This window comes from Astatotilapia calliptera, chromosome 10 (genome assembly GCF_964374335.1).
Source record: "Astatotilapia calliptera chromosome 10, fAstCal68.1, whole genome shotgun sequence".
NCBI classification, from domain to species: domain Eukaryota; kingdom Metazoa; phylum Chordata; class Actinopteri; order Cichliformes; family Cichlidae; genus Astatotilapia; species Astatotilapia calliptera.
Window position 1 is genome coordinate 10,584,289 of NC_137431.1, and position 24,094 is coordinate 10,608,382.

Consider the following 24,094-nt stretch of genomic DNA (forward strand, 5'->3'; position numbering starts at 1 on the left):
AATTAAGCCTGCACTGGGATTGCAGTGGTTTTTAGCTATTTTGACAATTTATTGTTTGTGCAGGTCTGCATAATTATGTCTGGAGATGCAAAAGCTCTGTTATGTGCATGTAAACTCATGTCAGAGTTTTGTCTGACTAAAAACTTGTTTTATTTTTATTATGCAGACTTGAGAGATGTGGCGACCATTGGGAGAGGTGAGGATGCAGGAGGTGGCTGAGCTGAGAATGACTGCTAATGTGAAACTCAGATATGACAATGACAAGTGTGAATGGTTGGGTGTGAGCTTCACTGTTCATTAGAAATAAATGAGGACTGACAAAAAGAACTCTTAAACTAGTAAACAAACAAATGCGTTAAAACTGCTTACTTTGTCATTGATTTTGCACTAAAATGTGTGTGTGTGACTAGCAGGAAGCTACTCCTTTTGAATGATATGGGGGCTTAAATGTATTGATCCAGCACAATTAATTCTTATTATCAAACAATACCAGCGGCAAAATTTAAGAAGCTCTGAGACTTAAAACAACCAAATGTAGTAAATAGTGTGAACTATGATAAATATAGTAAATAAACCTTTTGGCAATGAGGATCACGTTGACGCAATATAGACATATGCAAACAAAGGCATTCCGAATGAAATGAAAGTCCACATCAAGCATTAAGCTCTGCTCATCAATTTTTACTTTTCATCACTTTTCTCACTCTGAATTCACAGTTTCTTCTCCAATCAGCCATGAAGGTATGTGCCCTCTTTATGAATGATGTTTGTTCAGCAAAATTTCCTTAAGCTGTGGCTACCATTGGGAGAGGCGAGGATGCAGGAGGCGGCTGCACTGAGAATAACTGCTAATGTAAAACTCAAATATTACACTGACAAGTGTCAATGATCAAGTGCGAACGGAGCTACAAGGCATCTTGTTGAAGTGTTGATCATCATTGTTTGGACAGGGAATAAAAGAGGACCAAACAATGTGAAAAAGGACTAATAACAAAACCCTGTGAGTGTCTTTCAGAATGAACGTTGAATTGGAAAACTTTGTATAAAAGTGACTTATCTCATTTTAGTGCATAGGTAAATTTTCCATTTACATGAAGTGTGAAAAGTAATTTTAGCCCAGTTTTAAGATAACAGGTGTAGCTCTCACCTCTGGTACAATATCCCAAAATATGGGTGAACAGAGAAGCAAGATGGAAATGATATTAGTTGACTCACCTGGTCTTTTGTCATTTCGCCCTTTTCGACCTCCGCATAGCCGTACTTTGGAGATCAGGACAAGGATCTGTTTCTGGCACAGGGACTTGTTGCTCTTAGGACAGGGCTTGCGCTTGCTGGCTACCGGTCGGTTGGCTTGGTCGTCCTTGACCGCCCGTTTCTGTCTAATGAGAGAGCTGGCGAGAGCTGCCATCTTCCCCCCCTCTCACCTTTGGGAGGGGGGTGACTTCCTTCCCGGTACCCCCTTTGCTGGTTTGGCTTTTGCTTTCCTCAGTACACTAGAATAGGACGAATGTTATAAAGAAAACCCCACAGGGGAGATCGGGAGTCTAAGTGGGTTAACAGGGAAGAGTTTAGTTTGAGGGTTCCCTTGGAGAGGGATGAACTGGATAAGATGCAAGTTCACATGCAGTCCAATGTAATGGACCCAAAAAAAAAAAAAAAAAAATCAAAATCTGACAGTAACAGATCCCAGGAAAAAAATTTTTTTTAAACTGATACAGTCACATTTTCAATGTAAAACTTTGAGACCAGCTTTAAAAAGACAGACTTTTCCAAAAGGTTACGCTCGAGACATGATTCTATCCCGCTTCCCCACTCATCTTTCACATCAAAATGTGGCCTGGCAGCCAAGTACAAAATGTTATATTGCAAAATAACTAACCTACTTTAAACAGGCGATACAGAAGAGAAAGAGCTCAAATTAATTTACGTATAAAAACACTTTTAAAGAAGAAAAGTGGGCTCATTTTGAATGCTAGGAAGCTCTTAAAAGCGCAAGAAAAACCAAACTGTTTTTCACCATTCTTGCATTCCATGGCGGTCCAACTTTGCCTCCCATTTAAATGTGGCAGCGTGGAATAATGAGCCGAGAGTCCAAGCAGTAATCCAGCTGACTTAAATCCAGAGGTAGCACAGCAGGCGGGACACTGACGGTCTTTGTCGGAATGAAGCCGGGAACGGAGCAGAGACATGGACACGGACAGGCAGAGACTCCTCTTCTGCCTCCAATGGCATGCCTCTTTCCCACAGACCTCACCGAAACCCCCCTCTTTCCTCCTCCCCTCCCCCCTCCTCCTCCCATCCAAAGTCAGCGAGTGGTTGTGAGAGTATGTGTGTGTGAATTCCAGCAGCCACCATCAGTAGAGGTGACATTCATGACAGAGAGAGAAAGGAAGGGGGGGAGCGAGAGACAGCAAAAGAGACTGAGGGAGGGGAGGGGAGGGGGAGGCAGAGGCTGTGATGTGTAAGAATGAGCTTGGCGGGGAAGACGGAGGAAAATGTGGGAGAAGGACGTCTTAACAGCCACTTCACCGAGGCTACAATTTTGTTATTTCACAGAAAACATCCCCCTAAAAAAACAAACTAGAGCCCCCCTGAAACAGAGACACAGCGCCAGAGTAGGAGAAAGACACCAGAGAGTGCTGGAGGTGCAGATTGTGACAGTTCTCTGTCTCCTCGAGAGGAGCAGCATCACCACGTGCTACCTTCCTGTCACATGCACCCACTCACACACACACCCAACACACACACACAGAGCAAATCAGCATATTTTGTAATGGAGCCTTCCCTGCTGTATAATTGCTCATCTCTAGTCTGTGTTTTTCTTCATCTCCCTCTTTGAAACTCACTTACATGATAGTAATCTCCATATTCTTCTTTGCTTCCTTCAGCTTTACATATACAATTGAGTGGGGGGGGGGGGGGGGTGGTCTCTGTACCCTGAAACTGACATTTAGTGTCTGACATAGCCGACTGCTGGCTTACACTAACCCTGACAGAAACATGAGTTAGGACAGATTGAGTAAGACAGCTAGCCCTGCCAACACACACATACTGTCCTGCTCTTCCAAAGGCAGACTTTATGTTTGAAATTTTAGAAAAAGAGCAGGTCTGATTAAAGTTTTTCCTTTATTTCACTGAATGGAATGAAAACAACCCATGCATTTGACTGCATTTATACACGAAATGTCATGAATTTGCTTGTAAAAGTAGATATATATAAATTATCTTAAAAGATTTGGGCCATAATTTGAAAAAGCCATCAATGAATCTGTAGCAAAACTGGATATAAAAACACTAGACATCTCTGGCCCAACCCCTCAGACTCAGAGCCAATAAATTAACTTATCTGATTGGCAATCAATCCAGTTTTATTTGACACGGCACCTTTTTACAAGCCAGTCGCTGGGGAAACCAGCAGTAGAGGCGACTTCAAAATGCAAGCTCAATTCAGATCGTTTCTAACAATGCCACGCAAGGTCACTGTCTCTCAGAACTTGATTGACAAGTGACAGCAGATGTTTAGTCTCAGCGACGGACGAGGGCATGCCTGGGGCAGAGGAGAGAGAATCACGCATGAGATAATGCAGTTTGTATTGATGTGAAAACATAAAAAGGATTTTTTTTTCTAATGATCCTCCCCTCCCTTCCAACAATCCCCACCATTTCCAACAATCCCCAGCCACTCCCTAGTCTTACTCTGGGTTAAGAATCAATCTCCTAATGGACATTGCATTGCACACATTGCCAAAGGTTGTTCTTCTTTTTGCTTTTCCCAGTCACAAGTACATGCCAAGTTACACCAAAAGAAAGCTAAGTAGGGATTCTTGGGACATTATACTGTCTCAAGGTTAAGAAATGTGTCCAATATTATAATGAAATATCACGCTATAAACTTAGAGGACTCATTAAGACCCAGCATTTTTAAATTTCTTTGTAAGACCTACTGTATCAGCACAAAACCAAACTAAAAAAAAATAAACACTCATTATGCCAGAACACTTTAATATCCTGGTTAGAGTCAATTACTTACCATATCACTTTTGCCTCAAACACCTAGCTAGGTTCTTATACCCACAAATGCTCACACAGGAGACTCTGCCAGCCTTAGGATGTTTTATTCAGGAAGGAAAGAAACAGTAAATCTAAATGAAAGTAAGAATGATAAAAATAGCAAATGAGCTTTCTGTCAAATGTACATGTATAAATTCTCATCATCTGAATAATATACAAAAGAGGATTAAATTATGTTTTGCTAAAAACAATCCATTGCACAATCCCTGCATGCATATCAAATTACATGGAAACGGGGGGTATTAACAGCATATCCTCTTTTAAAGGGCTTTATACAGAAATGTTTTTCCAAGGATAATGATTCTCAGGTTTTGGTACATTCCATGTTACTTAACAGTCTTTTATAATCTTCCCTAGATAAGCCAGATGGATGAAAGATAGATGGAAAGGAGGGATTGTTTATCCATCTTCATCCTGAAAAGTAATTACAGTTGTGAAAAGTACGTAGCTTGGACAGCTATTAGTTGGCTAATAAAAGTGCACCAGGTTGCAAAAACCCCCATAAGTAAGACTCTTGAAACTACCAAACTGATAGCTTGGCTGCCAGAAAAGATACATCAGAACAAGAGTATAATTGGTCTGCAAATGTTGTCCAAGGAGTCATAAAGAGCCTACTCTCAGCTCCAAGGGAACAGCAGCACAAAGACTGAACATCCATAAATGACACTAAGTAGTGATGCAAGGATATCTGGGAGAAAGAGACATTACACAATACCATTGGCTTTGCTGGATGGAGCTAAGATATACAGTAGCTACCAAGAATAAGAAGATCACAAAGGTGGTCCACTGCCTGGACCAAGTACGATCCAACTCCTTTTGGCCGAAACACCTAACAGATATCTGTGATCACCTGGCAGAACAATTGTATGAGCTACAAAGAATAGGCACACCCAGACCTGCCAACACAGAGCAGAACAATGCTGATGAGGATTCACACAAGGGTAACTTCCAGCTACTGGCGAGTAACTTGCCTTTCCGTAGGATGGAATCTCCTGTAAATTGAGTAGGCACATAAGCTGACACATGCCCAAAGCTCAGAATGGCACTGGAAGCAACGCCAGGAGATCAAAGCACCAGCTAATAGGGGAATCAACATAATCAGTGCCTTGATTGACTATAAATAACCCTATCACTGATGCCCCATACATGTCATCCACCTTATTGCAGAAGTGAAGTGACCATCAGCCATCTACATGGATGACATCAAGCCATATGGCAAGAGTCAATGAGACATTTGACACACTAATCCATCCAACATCTATATGATAGCAAAGAAAGGGCAAATAAAAAGTCCTATCAGTCATTAATTAAGCTGGCCATATAAGAGGTAATAGATTGACGCCAAGACGTGAAAACTTCTCACTGTTCCATGCGAAGAGGGTCTATGTGCAATCAAAAGAGGGAGGATGTGGATTAGTGTGTGTCACAATCACGACTGAGAACGAAACAAGAAAAATACATCAAAATGTCCCTCTGTGAAGAACTGCTATATGACTGCCTCAGGCAGCAGAAGACAGATGACCTGGAGGAGGAAGATAAAATATAATAGAAGACCCAGCCCCTCCATGAATGCATCATCTGCAGATACTGGCAGACATCAAGATATTCTTCCAGAGGATAGAAAAGGCCACCCTGAAGAATAGCACAGAGTCTCGGATCACGACAGCACAAGAACAAGTCCTAAGCACCAGATCCGCAGAAGCAGGCGTCGAGCACAGCAGCCAGAACCCAATGTGGTGATCCAAATGAGATAGTCCAGCTATCTCTCTGTCCACTCTGTCCACTGTAACAGAGTGTAAGACAAAACAAACCCTGAAAGCCTTAGCCAGGTGGATGGCATAGCATATAGCCACATTTGTGTAGGAGCCCCAAAGTCCTGATGGAACACATATCTAAAAGTGGTTGAAAATAACCAACAACTTCAAATTCCAGACGGACAACCAGATGCTGGCTAACCAACCAGACACTGTGGTGGCTGACAAGGAGCAGAAGACTGTGACAGAAGTCTCCATCCCAGCTGAACATTTTGGATTTCTTATCAGTATAGATTATAAAAGTTATTTGGAAATAAGATGTTTGTTCATTTCCTCAAACGTATGATTGCTCATCGGACACTTTGTCTTGCAAGATCTTTTTCAGACCCGAGTAAAAGCAGTGAGCTTGATAACGCCAAAGCAATTATTTAATTGATGATTGGTTATTTATTAAAGAACTGCAAGAAATGTTGACAGGGATTTATATACGGATGGAAATACAGACAGTAAAGCTGCTGCAAGGTGCTCCTTGAAAACGCTGCTTCATTGAACTGTGATGGAGTATAGCTACCCTGAACTTTAGACATGCGCCCATGTTTATGTTAACACATAGATACACACACACACACACACACACACACACACACACACACACACACACACACACACACACACACACACACAGCCAGAAAGAATTAAGCACATCAAAACAATTGGCCCAGTTCTGTCTCTTTCTCCCTCCTCTCTTCATCACTCTCTCTCCTTCAATCCTCTCTCAGCTCATCATACTGTCCACAGATGACAGGAGGTATTCTTCGTAATCCCCCTCCATTATGCGACCATGTAGAATCCGAGGCCCACTTCTTGCATACAGAAATATTCTTTCCTGTGTCCATGACCCACGGGTGAGTTGCCCATTAGCTTTGAGCTGCACATATCATTCTCAGTTTCATTGCTTTTTTTAACAGTGTTCAGACCATTCTGGTAATTAGCTTTTAATACTGATTATTCGGACAGATACGGAATCTCGTTTTTTATGTACAACACCTCCTGAGTTTCATTTGCAGACACCTGGTTTCTAATTAAAGCTAGTTATGCTGATTTTTTTTTTAAATCATTCAAGTAGTTATGTTATTGATAATTTTGTTTCCAATATATTCCCAGTGTACAGAAAGTTTATTTAGGAAACAGTCGTCTGTTATCAGATAGAGTACCATCTTTATGCAGTTTCCCACAAGAACAATCATCAACACAACAATGTAAGTATGACTACCACAACTTTACTATGTTTATAATTGATAAATTATGGCTATTATGTATTTATTCAGAATTGTATTATGCTTATGGTTTGGGGATAGTGTAAGTATGTTTTATTGTGTGACTGTGTTAATGAAAATTTTATTTCTACATACATCATGTGCTTAGATGTATCTATTTATAATGTTTTTGTAACCATGCTAATGCCATGGCTCTAGATATGTCTAGTTGGCCTGTCATTTGGCCAATCTGTCATTCAGTTGTCCTGGTCTAGACAGAAATATCTCTGTGTGGTGTTAATGGAAACATTTCATGACTTTGTGGGCAGAACAGTCTGCAACATTATTGAGTTTAATGATCCCCTTTCAGTGAGGACATGTGCAGAATACTGGAGCTACCTAGCAAAAGTTTGAACCATAAATTATAATATCAAAATGATAACACTCACCTACCCCAATTTCTTAATTGAGAAAGGTGCTTACCTTATGTACATGGTGAAAGCAACTTTGGTGCAACTTTCTGCAAAAGCACGCAAAACACAACAGAAATAGAAAAAAACACAACAGAAGAGTTTCTGGGGATACGGCAATGTGACGGACCAGCTACGAAAGCAACAGAAACCAAAGTAAACTAGCACTGAAACAGGCTTAAAAGAAACAGAGGATTCATCAGTGCTGTAAGAAAGAAAACAATGTAATTTAATGTGTTTTCATCACATGTTGAAGAGGCATTCTTGCCATTAGCCATTTACTGTTTACTTGTCACTTTGCAGCTTTTCCGTCACATATTGTCTCCCAAAAAACAAAACGTCAGTTTTGTTACATGATTTTAAATTTTTTATATATATTTTTTTAAGTCTTGCAGCATATTTTTCTATTTCTGTTGTATTTTATTCAACTCTCTCTCATCGTGTTTTGTGTGTTTTTGCAGTGTTTTCCTAGTTGCTGGTTGGCAATGGGCAAAATGCTCAAAGTGTGTTGGCTACATCCATGTTTCTCTATGGTGTTCACTCAATAACTGTGCCTCTTTTATTCTGCATGCTAATTCAGCACTGGCATGGGTATCAGGTAGCTAGCTAAACTGGACAGCTACTTGAAAACATATTCAGAATTTATGTTGTCCATCTATAAAGCTGCTAAAGTTACAAGAGCCATGCAGACAGAGAATTTTGCCATCTTTAGGCTCTATTTGAACCTGTTTGCACCCCTCATGAACACTCTCACAGCAAACTAGTGTTTCCAAGCAGACTACAAAATATTATTTGAAACACGGATCTTACTGATCTTATTACTATCGTCACTTCTTTACAGGAATTGCAAATCCTGCTTAGAATTCTTTTGAAACATTCAACTTTTCTAAAGTTTTTTGTGTCAGTAAACCACAAGAATTAACAAAAAGGAAAACACACCCATCTTCTCTACATAGTCTTTGTACTTGTACGTGATGTTTTTCTCATTGTCTTTGTCTACGCTGTTGCCTGAGGTGAAGTCTTAGCAGGTAGATCTGTAAGATTAAGCTTGACTTTTTCAGAGTAAGTAAAGATTTCATGATGAATATAGATTTTTGGAAAGCCTCTGTGTTTAAAGTTTGCTCTCACCACAGCTTGTTCAGCCATCACCACACTAAAGCCCTTCCCTTTGTCCTGTGTGATCCCCTTCCATACTGAGTCTGACAGTGCTGCAAATTTGCATTTATGTACCCACTTTTGAGGGACTCAAGAAACTTTGGGCATATAGAAAGAGAGGCAGAAGATATAGCCCTAGAATAAAAAATGTAGCAATGTGGGAGTCTTTTGCAAGTGACAGTAGGTCCATGCAGGGGGAGAATTCTAAGGGATGGTAGGTACCACTCAGTTGTCCAAGGACTTCAGACACTGGGATGGAGTACAGGGTGGGACGAGGCCAGATAGGTACTTAACAGCAAGGTTATAAAGCTTTTGCAGGGGGAACATTGTGTTTGCAATATTGAGATATATAAAAAGTGTTACAGTTTTAATTCTGGATACTTTTAAAGAAAACCAAGCAAGAAGGAGATTCTCTGTGTCTGATTTTAATCCTCCATTCATCTGAATGTCAGGGCACTCAGAACAAAGTGAGATGTTGTTTAATTCCCCCAAACTAAATTTTCTGTCAGTGAGCATTAGACCTGCGAGATGCAGTCTATAAATAATATTTTTTTTAAACCAGTTAACTGTGACACATCTCTAATGCTTTTGTTTGTTTTGTTTACAGTCACTGTAATGTGTTGGTAGAATATGAATTTAACCGCTCGCATGCAACAGCAATATTTTAGTGTCATTAATACAAGCTGGGGATCATTATTACTTCTCTTTTTCCCTGCTTGCCAATATTTATCCTCCAGTTTCTATAAAACAGAAATAGACCAGATTAGGGTGACCTTTCATTTCATGGTTCAGGAATGGAAATGAAACGTTTGGGTTTAAATAAAGACTCCTGATTTATGAACCAGTCTTGCTACAGCCGATTCTCATCATCCCCAAAGGATTGGGGGTTTTTTTAGTGAACACAAACGGCTCAGAAATGCAATCATGGTGTGTTTACATGTTTACAGACCAGAGGTGATACAGCAGATATTTATTTATTTATTTTTATTGCGTGTTCTCGCATTTATGAAGAGCGTTCACAGAGAATCAGTTCAAAGTAGGAATACAGAAATGGCAGCAAAATGAGGTCGAATAAGTGGGTTTTGAGATTGGCTGTGTGTTCAATATAAATATTGATTTTATGTTTCTGGAGATCTCTCAAGTGTCCCATCAGTCTTTTTTGGCATTTCACTACACAACACTTACTGCAAATTCTGAGAATAACTCACTGTGATTGACTCACCAAAACTAGAATGACCTTATATATATGTGACGCTGGTATAGATTTACACACAGTGCTGTGTAACCAGCATTATTCATTTAGCTGTAAGAATGTGATTCAGACATCCAGTTAAGGTGGTTGAGGAGAGAAGCGGTAGGCGAAAACTGGCATGTCAGATGGGCACCTCCCATCGCAGATGTAATGAATTAGGATCATAACGTCTCTAGAAGGCTCTAAACTAACCAGGACCACCCCACCTGCTCTCAACACAGTTTCAGTAGATTGTTCTGTTTATTATTACAAATATTCTTCAAATGTAAAATCAGATGGCAGCACTTCTTCTCTACTCTTTATTCTCATTAAAAAGGCATATATGTGAAAATATAATCATACTACTACTGTACAAAATAGCATTGCTGATTATCTCATGTTTTTGTTGTTGATGTTGTTTTTTTCTAATCATACTTATGGTATTAATAAGCAAGTCCTCAAGAGTAATAATGCCCAAACCACACTGCATCGTGAGCCATGAAGCACCAAGCAGGCAGACATGGGGTGTATAAAAATCACAGAGTACATATTAATTAATGTATTTATGTCTCATAGGAAGAAGCATATTTTGCTCATCTTAGACATGCCATCCAATGTTTTCACTGACTTGCTATGCTGATGAAGTTGAAGCATATTTCTACCCTCCTTATCTACTTCCTTCTGCTACACTGATAACTTCAATGATTTGTGTTGGGCTCTGAAGGTTGCCAAGATGTGGGTGATCTACAACTTAATATGGTTCTTGAACATTTTGTCCAAACACACATGGAGCCAGAGCTATATCAGCTGCTTACAGACATAGTGTGAAGAGCACGAACCCCACCTCCTTAATCAACTGAAAATACCTTTTCTTTATAACTGTATTTCTAAGAATGCAAAAAATAACAATAAGGAAATATGGCAGGAAAATGCTAAGTGCATTAGTAACTCCGGGGATGGCTATATCGTTCCAGCACTTTGGTTAAGAATGAAATACAGTGGGGCAAAAAAGTATTTAGTCAGCCACCGATTGTGCAAGTTCCCCCACCTAAAATGATGACAGAGGTCAGTAATTTGCACCAGAGGTACACTTCAACTGTGAGAGACAGAATGTGAAAAAAAAATCCATGAATCCACATGGTAGGATTTGTAAAGAATTTATTCGTAAATCAGGGTGGAAAATAAGTATTTGGTCAATAACAAAAATACAACTCAATACTGTAACATAACCTTTGTTGGCAATAACAGAGGTCAAACGTTTACTATAGGTCTTTACCAGGTTTGCACACACAGTAGCTGGTATTTTGGCCCATTCCTCCATGCAGATCTTCTCGAGAGCAGTGATGTTTTGGGGCTGTCGCCGAGCAACACGGACTTTCAACTCCCGCCACAGATTTTCTATGGGGTTGAGGTCTGGAGACTGGCTAGGCCACTCCAGGACTTTCAAATGCTTCTTACGGAGCCACTCCTTTGTTGCCCGGGCGGTGTGTTTTGGATCATTGTCATGTTGGAAGACCCAGCCTCGTTTCATCTTCAAAGTTCTCACTGATGGAAGGAGGTTTTGGCTCAAAATCTCACGATACATGGCCCCATTCATTCTGTCCTTAACACGGATCAGTCGTCCTGTCCCCTTGGCAGAAAAACAGCCCCATAGCATGATGTTTCCACCCCCATGCTTCACAGTAGGTATGGTGTTCTTGGGATGCAACTCAGTATTCTTCTTCCTCCAAACACGACGAGTTGAGTTTATACCAAAAAGTTCTACTTTGGTTTCATCTGACCACATGACATTCTCCCAATCCTCTGCTGCATCATCCATGTGCTCTCTGGCAAACTTCAGACGGGCCTGGACATGCACTGGCTTCAGCAGCGGAACACGTCTGGCACTGCGGGATTTGATTCCCTGCCGTTGTAGTGTGTTACTGATGGTGACCTTTGTTACTTTGGTCCCAGCTCTCTGCAGGTCATTCACCAGGTCTCCCCGTGTGGTTCTGGGATCTTTGCTCACCGTTCTCATGATCATTTTGACCCCACGGGATGAGATCTTGCGTGGAGCCCCAGATCGAGGGAGATTATCAGTGGTCTTGTATGTCTTCCATTTTCTGATGATTGCTCCCACAGTTGATTTTTTCACACCAAGCTGCTTGCCTATTGTAGATTCACTCTTCCCAGTCTGGTGCAGGTCTACAATACTTTTCCTGGTGTCCTTCGAAAGCTCTTTGGTCTCGGCCATGGCGGAGTTTGGAGTCTGACTGTTTGAGGCTGTGGACAGGTGTCTTTTATACAGATGATGGGTTCAAACAGGTGCCATTCATACAGGTAACGGGTGGGGGACAGAAAAGCTTCTTACAGAAGACGTTACAGGTCTGTGAGAGCCAGAGATTTTCCTTGTTTGAGGTGACCAAATACTTATTTTCCACCCTGATTTACGAATAAATTCTTTACAAATCCTACCATGTGGATTCATGGATTTTTTTTTCACATTCTGTCTCTCACAGTTGAAGTGTACCTCTGGTGCAAATTACTGACCTCTGTCATCATTTTAGGTGGGGGAACTTGCACAATCGGTGGCTGACTAAATACTTTTTTGCCCCACTGTATCTTGAGAATTTTTATGGGTTGCCTTTTTTGCAATATTCAAGAACCCCACATGATGAATCTTATTAAAATTTTAAAATGAGCCGACTTGATGAAGGAGAAAGTGGTGTACTTATCAAAATAACAGTGTAAGTGCAGGTTTGAAGCACTAAACAGCATGACAGTTCAGATCAATGAGTGGCACCTGAAGGAGAATTGCTGTGTTCTGATATGAGGGTGAACTCTTCTATTAGAAACTGATGGAACTGTTTGAGACTGATGAATCATCCCAGAATGCCAGAGTTACCCACAGAAGGGCTGCTTCATTAGAAACAAGTTTGCTGAATAAACCTGAAATCTGTGTATAATTGTGAACTTGTGGGATGAAAAACAGTTTTTACAACAGAGTTTGATCAGCTTGTAAGTTAATGAAGTTACTGTTGTTGTGCCACATGTGTACATGTGCAAATTTTAAGTATTTTCTTTTTCTATGCCATGTGAAGCTACAGCTATTAATTACTGTCTAACTAACTACCAACTAAACTACTCAACTACTTAACTACTGACTTAACTTACTGACCTGGTAGCCTGGCTGCCCCTGGGTGGGTCCGGGATGGGCGTGAGGTTCTGGGGGCGCTCCGTCTCTGGGCTGGGGCCCTGGCCGGGCCTCGGGGGCTTGGGTCCTGGTTGGTGTGTTGCCGGGGTTGTGGGCGGGTGGGTGCATGGGGACCCAGCCCTGGCGCAGGGTGCAGCCGGTGCGTCGAGCCACCTGGGGGGCTCTTCAACTGGTGGGGGAGATTGTCACATCTTGCAGGAGCTTTCCGTTCTTCAGGAACTCTCTCTGCAGGAGGGGGAGATGCAGGAGAGGTGGAGGAAGAGCTCAGCCTGGGCGTCTATTGTCTTATGTAGTCTGGAAGATGAGTGGATGGTGGGGTGGGTGCAGTTTTCTCTGTGGTGGGGTTGGGTGGACTGTCCCGGGCTCTGTGGGGCCGGGAGGCGCTGCTGCACCGGGGCCCCGGTCTGGATGGGCCTGGGCCCCCTTTCCCTGGCGGGTCGCGGAGTATGGGGGTGCCTACTGGGGTCAGCGGGGGAGCTGGCCCCAGGGAGGGGTCACTTGCCCCTCCCTTCCTTCCCTCCCCATCTCCAGCTGCCTCCCTCTTCCCGCTCCAGCACAACCACCCACACAAGCAGGGCCTTGGAGTAGGGGTATGTCACCAGGGTGCAGAGGAGGCTACCCCCCCCCCCCCCCCCGTCCCCTTCTGGCTGCCTCTGCCTCAATTTTATCCCACAACTTGGACATTCACATTACTCAGACTCTCATTACACATACATATAGGATCTTGGGGGTGGGCACGATACACGGAATCCAAATTACCATCAGGGTGTACACCTCACCCCTGGTGTCGTTGCAGACCTCTCAATTTTAAATACACGTAGACATTGAGGGCTAGCAGGAGGGACTATGCGCTTACCTGCTGCTCTCTGGCAGGTAGCTCCATGCCCTCCTGGGTTTTAAATGCACCTTAGAACACACATGCATCAACACTACAATGAGCGGGTGGAGGGAGGTTTGGAGTCTACTCTCACCCCCATTCTCTGCGGCCTGCTGGAGCGGGGGGGCTAGGAGGAGGAGTTGGCCGTCCGACTGCGGTCTGGAATCCACGTTGGTTGAGTGTGGAGAGAGAGTGATATTATACCCCTCTTGTCAAACTGACAGGTCATGAATTATTCATGAGCTCCGGAAGTAGGAAGTAATTAAGGAAGTAATAAAAATATGATATTCATAAAAATATGATATTCATAAAAATATGATATTCATAAAAATATAATTGATTATTTAGAAAGTTTCTTATATATCAAAATAGCATTCTTTTATTTCTTTAAGCAATTAAATTTTTTTTATTTTTTTATGCTCAAAAAACGCCATCTGGTGGCGGGTCAGTGTGTGTGTGCGCGCGCGCCCGCGCGCGCCCAAGGCTGTGTGTCTGGGCGTGCGGGGGCGCGCCCGTGTCTCCGGACCGTGCTCTCTCGCTCGGGCTCCGTGCTCATGTGTTTAAAAATGTATTAAACCATATTAAAATTGTTTAGTTAAACTTGTGCTTTTGTAACGTTCAGTATGGCCACAAACACATGCTGCATGCCTTGGGGGAAAACTTTATTTCGATTTATATGCATTTGTAGATTTAGAATAAAACTCATACTGATGTGACAATAAAAGTGATTTGATTTGATCCCCTAACCCTAACCCTCCTTAGAAACATAAGCAGGGAAAACTCCTTAAAAAACCCTCCGCGTTTTCTCCAAAACCCTACAATAACTTGTTAGGGTACCCCCTCTATTCCCAAAACCTTATATTCGATAACAGGGGAAATCCTGAAAAAATCCTTAGTCTTTTTTCTCAAATTCAGCGCCCCGCGGCTCCCTTCATGCTCAGCCAAACAAAGCCAAAACTCCTTTAAAAAAAAATTTCTCCGCGTTTTCTCCAAATCCCTAGAATAACTTGTTAGCTACCCCTCTATTCCCAAAACCTTATATTCGATAACAGGGAAAATCCTTAGTCTTTTTTCTTCAAAAACTTCCCTCTTACTAGCAACCTCTAAAATTCAACGCACACTCTAAGTTCTACCTCGCTCTTAATCTCCGATCCACAACTTCTTGCAGAGCACAATTTTTTCCTGCTTGTTCGCTCCCCGCTCTGCTCCCGAATGCGCTGCTTACCTCGTTCGAAATTTGCGCCGGAGACCAACTCCCCCCCTTACTTCGCCCCGCTGCCAATCACATAACTATTGCACCGCTCCCTTCGCACCCCGGTTAGCCAATCCGCTCCAGGTCCGATTTTTATGATCTCCCGCTCAGGTTAAGACTACCCCCGAGCTCCCAGAAGACCCCTGCCTTCAGCCATATCAACAACTGGAACCGCTCAGACTGCTTGCGAGTTCGCATAGGGAGCGGCCGATTTCAACAGCAACTTGCGTCTCTTTCCTTATCCGCATATCATTCGGTAAGTGTTAATCTTCCTCTCTAACTACATTTTTGCATTTTCCTTTTTACCATTCTGTCAATCCTTTCATTTAAAAAAATAAATAAATATCACAATGGTTTCTAACACGTACAATACACCATCCATCCATCCATTCGCCTCCACTTATCCTTTTTTCAGGCTCGCGCGGTGCGCTGGAGCCTATCCCGCGTACAATACACTTTAAAATATATATAAGCTCCACTTTTAACTCCCGTAAAAGTTTATACATTACATGTCTACATCACCTATCATGGCCTCATCAGGTATCTCATATCATCTTGTTATTGTTATGTTATGCTCCTTTGATATTTTGCTAGTTTGCGTGTTTTAAAACTCTTTTTGTTTTTCTTTATATTTTTAGACCCAGATGTGTTAACCTGATCCCTGTGAAACACCAGCTCTGCGTGGATTTTGACCGCGAGTGACCGGATGTTGTTTCCGGCCTGAGGTTGCCTGAAATGCCGTGAGGCTCGTTTGAAAGATTGCGCCCGAGACCAACTCCGCCTCCAAGGCATGCCTACCTTTAGCTGCCACCAGTGAGATATCATAGCCGGGCTCCACATATCTAATCAGGAGCACGAGCAAGACAGCTTTTGCAGACTCTCCAGAAATATACAAGTCCTTACCAACTGCTCTGCAACCCAGTGTTTCTGGTCCCCTCACTAACATCGCTTTTTGAGATATTTTTTATGAACCACCAAAAAAGCAATTTTACCCCACAGTACAGAAGACTGGGTCTGAGGGCAGCAGCGGGGACAAATGATTGTAATGAAGCGACGGACATTTCATGGCTGGTCTTGCATAATCGTGAGTTATTATGTCATATGGTGATAAGTACATAGTTTTGCAAGAGGCATACAAGCACTGTGGAAAAAGTAATCATAAAACTGTTTTTGTGAACACCCTACGTTATGCTTTAAAAAATGTGATACATGTAATGTGATCATCAAAGAACATGATTTTTTTTTTTTTAACTTTTATTCTTATGCTTTTAAAGTATGTCAGATTATCTTAAAACACTTATTTGTATGTTATAATGTTTTTCTTACACCATGTGTAATTTTTATAGACACCGTATTCATTGTATCAATGTGTAATTATGTATCTTTGATAAATAAATAAAATATTTAATCTTGTATTTGTGTACTTTCTGGTGATTCAATAAAAAATTAGTCACATATCGCTCTGATAAACACAGATGGCTGAAAGAAATGTTTGATGGAACAAAGGAAACAAGTGTCTTGCTGCTAAACTTTTAAGTCACCATGGTTTAAATGAGAAAGTCTGTATGTAAAACATGAAAAACTCCATATCAGTGATATCTACAAAGGTGTACTCATTTCTTTGTAATGGTACTTTACTGTTCCAATGAAACAAAAAGAAAATCTCATTTTTAAAGTACATTTTTCGGCCATCCTGACCTATTTTCAGGGGCAAGAATGTTGATGTTAGACTGTGTTTTAAATCAGGTTGTGATCTTAAACTAACTATCACAGCACTGATTTCAGTTGTAATCTCAATTAGAATCCCAATTTGGCTTTTCTCCAGTCAGTGTTATGGTGAAATTTAACTTGTTCTTTTGTGTAATTGCACATGGCCCAGCAAAGGACCCCTTAGTAAGCTGTACAGCATAAGTTTTCAATTCACTTTTGTCAGAAAACTTCACAGTATGAGAAGTTACAGCACAGTTTCTCCAAACGTGTGGTTCTTTTTCAGCCAGCGTGCTTTTAGAGCATCTACATTAGCTCATGTAGTAAAAGTACAATCAGTAAGTGTACTTTAACATTTGAGATTCCGAGTCACTCTTGCTTAGATCATGTGAACTATATCATGAACCTTTTTTGTATAATGCATCAAACGTGTTCAAATCAGTTTATTTTCAATTTATTTTAACTAATCTAGAGACAAGCAACTCCTTTTTAGCTTCTGTTATGTATTTACCTCTCACACCTTAATCTAGATGTTAGTGTTCTCAGAGTTAACATGTCTCATGTTGCCATGTTGTATTTCTAATACCCAGCCTCAGTGTTCGCCCTGTTCACCCTCAAATCCAAACACCAATGATCTAGATATTCACAAAATTCATAAGGAGATTCTTAAGGTCTTAAGTTTTGTTGTTTTTATGTTTTACAAAAAAAAAAACTTCACATTTTTTATATTTTTAAACGAAAGTGACATGCAAGGATATTTTTCTTTAGTGATGTTGCTTCAGCAATCTCAAATACTAATTATTCTGGGAATTTTTATGGTCAAACTATGTGATTTTCCAAATGTGTGTGTGTGGAGTAAAATGACCTTGTTCTTATGATGTTGTCACCATGAATCATTTAGGATTAACAACACAAATTGTATCGATAGCAGAAACAGTCTTATAACTTATAATTCTCACACGTTACCGCTAGTTTTACAAACGCAGTCTTCTTCAGCTCTGTTTATGTAGCTTTTATGAAACTGATTTTCCATAGTACAAGTAGAATTTAATTTTTCTTTGCTCTCCAGTATAAATGCAATAATTTGCAGGCTTTTTACTGAAACTCTCACAATGCAACACTCAATGCTCAGAGCTTCATATATCAACAGCTCTGAAAATATCTTCTTTTTTAAAGTAATGTAGGACAGGATCTCTCACTCTCTGTGTCTCAAAAAAACCCAACTAAACTGGCAATCACCACTAAACAAATGAAAGTAGTTTATGGCTTTTTTTTATCAGCTGCATTTCTTTCATTTATGTATTGATCCCATTGTTTATTGGTAATGCTTTTAGGTCACTGTTTTAGCATGTCTGCCTCACACTCCATTTAAACAGTTTAACAGATAGTGGGGTCTGGTAAGGAAGTTGGGGGGAAGCAGACAACTCCACAGGAAGAGTCTTTTTGTCTTTTCTCCACTGTAAAAGATAGCAAGGCAGTGTGAAACTTTCTTTGCGGGAAAGACAAAACTGAGAGCCATGCTAGGCTCAGTGAGAGACTCTGCTCACCCTCTGCCCCAGCGATGGCAGTCCCTCACCAAGCTTGATTTCTGTTCTTTGTCTTGATTAAAGAATGTTAGCTACCGCTCATCGCTTGTCTGCAGGCTTTATTAAACGGAAAACTTCCACAACAACCTCTAAACAGTGGTTTATGGCTTTTTGTCACCTGCAACATCATGTAACACTTGGATGTTAGATTCTTTTACCAGTCAGTGTTGTTAGCCCCAACCCCCAGGCTCCAGCTGTCTGAGCTCTAACCCTGGCTGCCAAATGTCCCCCTGAGGCCTTTGTGCCTTTTACCACCAGACTAAGTTTGTAGTCCTATCTACTAATATTATTTTATTTTTTTATTATAGCACAAGGTTCAGTTAGGTTACTACTTTGACTTCCTCAATTTGAGCACATTTCTGACCCGATACTTTATCAAGCTTTTACTCGAGTGTTTTTGACACTAGCAGCTGTACTTCTACTTAAGTGAAAATTGCCTGCAATTTTGCCACCGCAGTTGCCACTTTTCTGGAGTTTGTACACTTTTTATATTGAAACGTTCAACGTTTTACGTGTTATCCTTGATCACAGTTCTAAACAAGTTAACTTTCTTCACTTCAAAGTAACCCAAAAAAGAAACTATATGTCCAGTTCTCTTTACTCCAAACCTGGTTTAAGGCTATGCTGTTGTTGTGATATGGCCATACAAATAATATTAAGTTTAATTAATCTTTAAAAAAAATGGCTGCTTCATGGCTACCTGTTCAGAGAATTTGCAGACTTTTATGGAAACTGTCACAATGTAACACTCTCACTGTCAAAACAGGGTTGATCCATGTTTCTATGAACACTGATTAATATATCAACAGCTCTGAAAATCCTTTTTTTTTTTAAGTAAAGCAGAACAGGATCTCTGTATCTCTAAAAATCCCAACAAAACTGGCAATCACCTCTAAACAAATGGAAGTAGTTTATGGATCTTTATCACCTACAACACCATGTAACACCTAGATGTTAGACTCTTTTACCATCACATTTGCAAGGGTTTATGTGTTATCCTTGATCACAGTTCTAAATAAGTTAACTTTCTTGACATAAAAGTAGCCCAAAGAAGACAAATATATGTCCAGTTCTTTTTTACTCCAAACCTATTGATCGGAAAACATTATGTGATGCTGGAAGTTTTCATCCTATCCATCTGCAAAACAAGTTTACCTGTAAGCCAACACATTAGACGTAAGCAAATTTGTGAAATTCCTGAACAATGTGCTTTGTGGAGTAGCAGTAGTACTAGAACTAGAACTAGTAGTCCTAGTATTCTGCAGCAACCAGGCTTCAAGAGTGATCACTCTTCTGGCTTTCAAATGGTGAAAACATGTCACAGTCTTAACCGCAAATCAGAAATGTTGGTAAATTTAAAAAGGAATTTAAACGTCAGCTTTGACATAGACACAGACTTTATTAATGCCACACTCAGGAAATTCACATGTTACACATGATTTAGCTCACCTGCTAAATCCCCAGAGCAATAACCCCATCAGCATCATTAGCCTGAGTGTTGATCCTCCAGGTGAGCGTTGTTGTCAGTCAAAACCTTTTTGGAAACTCTTTACAAGAATCAATGTAATTATTTGTTTTACTTGAATCAAATGTGTTGGTTTTTTTTTAAAGGAGTTTTGGCTTTGTTTGGCTGAGCATGAAGGGAGCCGCGGGGCGCTGAATTTGAGAAAAAAGACTAAGGATTTTTTCAGGATTTCCCCTGTTATCGAATATAAGGTTTTGGGAATAGAGGGGGTACCCTAACAAGTTATTGTAGGGTTTTGGAGAAAACGCGGAGGGTTTTTTAAGGAGTTTTCCCTGCTTATGTTTCTAAGGAGGGTTAGGGTTAGGGGATCGCGAGTTTTTTCTGAGTATCAAATCAAATCACTTTTATTGTCACATCAGTATGAGTTTTATTCTAAATCTACAAATGCATATAAATCGAAATAAAGTTTTCCCCCAAGGCATGCAGCATGTGTTTGTGGCCATACTGAACGTTACAAAAGCACAAGTTTAACTAAACAATTTTAATATGGTTTAATACATTTTTAAACACATGAGCACGGAGCCCGAGAGAGCACGGTCCGGAGACACGGGCGCGCCCCCGCGCGCCCAGACACACAGCCTCGGGCGCGCGCGCGCGCGCACACACACACTGACCCGCCACCAGATGGCGTTTTTTGAGCATAAAAAAATAAAAAAAATTTAATTGCTTAAAGAAATAAAAGAATGCTATTTTGATATATAAGAAACTTTCTAAATAATCAATTATATTTTTATGAATATCATATTTTTAGGAATATCATATTTTTAGGAATATCATATTTTTATTACTTCCTTAATTACTTCCTACTTCCGGACCTCCGGAAGTAATTACTTCCGGAGCTCATGAATAATTCATGACCTGTCAGTTTGACAAGAGGGGTATAATATCACTCTCTGTGGAGTAAGTGCATATGAGAGCATGAGGGTGGGAATGGATGTTTGTGCCTGTATGTCTGTGTCTATATGTCAGGTTGGGTATCAGACGCCACCTCTCTGGGGACATCTCAGGCCCTCCAAGGTTTGGAGGCCTATCTCCCCCCACCACCACTTCCCCTGCCAGTGGCGGACTCCCTCAGACATCGGTGCGTTGGTGGTTCTTTGTCTCTGGGGATGGGCGTCCAGGTACACACCGGCTCACTCCTTGGCGGGCGCTTATCGGGGCCTGGAGCCTGGGGCTCGCTCGGGCCACTTCGGAGGTGGGGTGCCCCCGGCCTCTCGGCCTGGGGCTCGGTCACTCAGGCGCAGCTGGCTGCCGGCAGAGCTCACGGGCGCGTCACTGCAACTCCCCCTGGCTTCTGCTCCGCGGCTGCTGAGTGAGCCCTCATCTGGGGCTCTCCTCAGCTCTTTCTGGGACAGTGGCGCGGCTGCCCCTCTGTTGGTCTTCCTTGGTCTCTTGTGTTCTGAGGGCCTCTGGATGTCTGGAGTTTTGATCTCCTCCATACCTGCTTCATGCCCTGGAGGACGGGGCTGTGGCCCCCCCACACCCTCTAGCAGATCATTACATGAAGGAACCTTTTAAAAAAACAAGCGCGTCCATGCTCACAGGTGTACACACGGGTGATCACACCCACAAACTACACCCTTTTTGGCTCCTTCCTCAAAGCACACTGTGTTTTGTTGATCTTATGTGCTGCACAATAATGTTTAATATTTAGTATTTACTGTCATATTCCCATATATCATTGTGATGTTGTTTATTCTATTACTCTTGTTCTCTTCTGCTTGTTCTCTTTTTTCTTTCTCAGCAGGTGATCCGGGTGATCGATATATGCATTTTTTTTTCTTTTTTTTTTCTGTCCATTCTGTTGGTTTTTGTTTTTTGCCCTTCTCCCCCGTCCCTCTTCTCAGCTGTTTCTCTTTCCCTCTTTCTTTCTCCCCTTCTTTCCCTCAGTCAAGTCTGTCCCGTATTCAGTAAGTGAAAATAAAATGAACAATAAAAGGTGAATCAAATGGACCATTACGGCAAGGCTGGGATGGTCAATTTGGTAAAGTAAATCCGTTGGGCATCTTTCTTTGCCTTTAGACAATAATTCTGATGGCAAAAGAGCCAAACGGGACAGGCAAAAAAAACAAACAAACAAACAAACAAACAAACAAACAAACAAAAAAAAACTACTTAACTACTACTTAAACAACAACTTCTAAAAGTGAGTTTAGCCTTCTGCTCTCAGAGTGCTTCTTGTTCTGACTGACATTCAGCAGATGACATATTTTGAGATAAAATTCAAAATAATGTGTATTTTGAAAATATTTTATGCAATAGATCTGGTAACAGAGAAATTCAAAAAACATGAAGATGATTTTTGATGTTGCAGAGCTCTGTATGTGCTGGCTGCTAAGTAGAGATGGCACGATACCACTTTTTTATGTCCGATACCGATACCGATATCATAAATTTGGATATCTGCCGATACCAATATGAATCCGATATAGTGTTTTTTAATCAACAAGACTGTTTTTTTAAATATCTTGCTGCATTTTGTATAAGTTCATACTCAAGTTTAAAACAACAACTACACTAAAGCTATTCTGTTATACCTGTATGCAAAAAAAAATTTTTCATAGTTCAGCAATACTGATCAATCTAATAAACTTAAACCTACACCATCCTCCCTATTCTGGTATTTTAAAGAGTACTTAGCGTAAATATTAAGCAACCTAACTAATAGGGTTCCAACTCCCAGCAACAACAAAAATAAATAAATAAAAAATAGGGAACCACCCCTCACGCTCCACCTCATGATGCTTAATCGACGTAATCAACCTTAATTTGATGCAGTGTGAAAAAAAATGCACAGAAATCAATTATTTTTCAAGAAATATTAAATAGATTCAACATCTTTCTTCAACAAAATTGCAGACTGCACAGATGGTACCTTCCCAAAGGAAAAAGTACTATAGCTTACTAGGGTATATATATATTAGACTTAATAGTCACTATATACAGTAATTGACTTCTATTCATTTTACATCAAATTAAAACTTTGGGTGTAAGATTCGGATAATTATTTATTAAAAGCTAGACATTTTAAATGAGAATAAGAAAGAAAAGTATGTCTTTGTGCCCCCTTTTCCCTGTTAATGCCCTATCAGCCCCCCTGGCTAAACTTTGCTAGATCCGCCCCTGCACAGTTACCAGTGTCAGCTACGTAGAAAAAGATCCTCGAGTAGAAAGTAATATTAAATAAATTCTAACAACAGCTGATCAAGCTTAAACGTGCTGCTGTTGTTCAGCCGCTGGTTTCCTCTTTCTGGTGCAAAGTGGGCCAAAAACAAACAAGAGACACGGACTCGTGACAGAAAAGCCGATCAGCTGATCATTAAGCAGTTTCATGATTGAAGTAGCAGCAAGAAGAGGCAGTCGCTTGTTAAGCTTAACGCAGGAATGCTTTACAAACATTCAGAGATGGACTTACACACTTGCTTTACTTCTCTCGGGGATAACTTTGTCGGAGATGAAATGCCGGGTTGCTAGCGAAGCTCCAAATGCTATCCAGACCACCGACAGGTCCCGCATGCCACAGCCGCTCTATCACGTGATGCATACTGCTCCGACGTGCTAACGTTCTGAGGTGAGTTACGGCGTGTTGCAAGTTTTGTGAGGTACTTTCGTGATATTTAATGGATCGGATTGCATTTTTTATTTTTCTCCGATATCCGATCCAGTAATTTAGGTCAGTATCGGACCGATACCGATACGTAATATCGGATCGGTCCATCTCTACTGCTAAGTAAAGACCAGTGTTGGGACTAATGCGTTATTAAGTAACGCGTTACAGTAACTACGTTATTATTGTGGTAACGAGCACGGTAACTAGTTATTATGCCAAAATCAGGAACGCGTTAGTCGTTACTGGGATTTAGATAGGGTCGTTACTCGTTACTTCGTGTGGTGGCTATCGCGGAGCTTCCACAGATTCAGTAACATTAGCAAGTGGTGGAGGCCAGCAGGTGGATGAAGGAAAAGGGACGCAGAAGGAAAAGAGACCCGAGGCGGCCGCCGGTCCAAGTGTGAACT

General features: G+C 41.1%; 1 protein-coding gene and 2 long non-coding RNA genes across 3 annotated transcripts in view; 2 read left to right on the forward strand and 1 right to left on the reverse strand.

The window, feature by feature from the left end:
* The window catches only part of fgf11b (fibroblast growth factor 11b), a 41,585-nt gene extending 39,281 nt beyond the window's left edge, over positions 1-2,304 (reverse strand). Inside the window, exon 1 of the mRNA XM_026182338.2 lies at positions 1,216-2,304. Within this exon, the coding sequence (XP_026038123.1) occupies positions 1,216-1,408 (193 nt within the window). The 5' untranslated portion in view covers positions 1,409-2,304. The remainder of the gene's footprint in view (positions 1-1,215) is intronic.
* A 4,371-nt stretch (positions 2,305-6,675) lies between these two features.
* LOC145431378 (uncharacterized) lies at positions 6,676-21,904 on the forward strand. The gene is made up of 2 exons (XR_013911682.1): positions 6,676-7,084; positions 21,825-21,904. It is a non-coding gene; the product is annotated as an uncharacterized LOC145431378 (long non-coding RNA).
* Positions 13,923-19,397, forward strand: LOC145431377 (uncharacterized). The gene is made up of 2 exons (XR_013911681.1): positions 13,923-15,515; positions 15,898-19,397. It is a non-coding gene; the product is annotated as an uncharacterized LOC145431377 (long non-coding RNA).
* Positions 21,905-24,094: the final 2,190 nt, after the last annotated feature.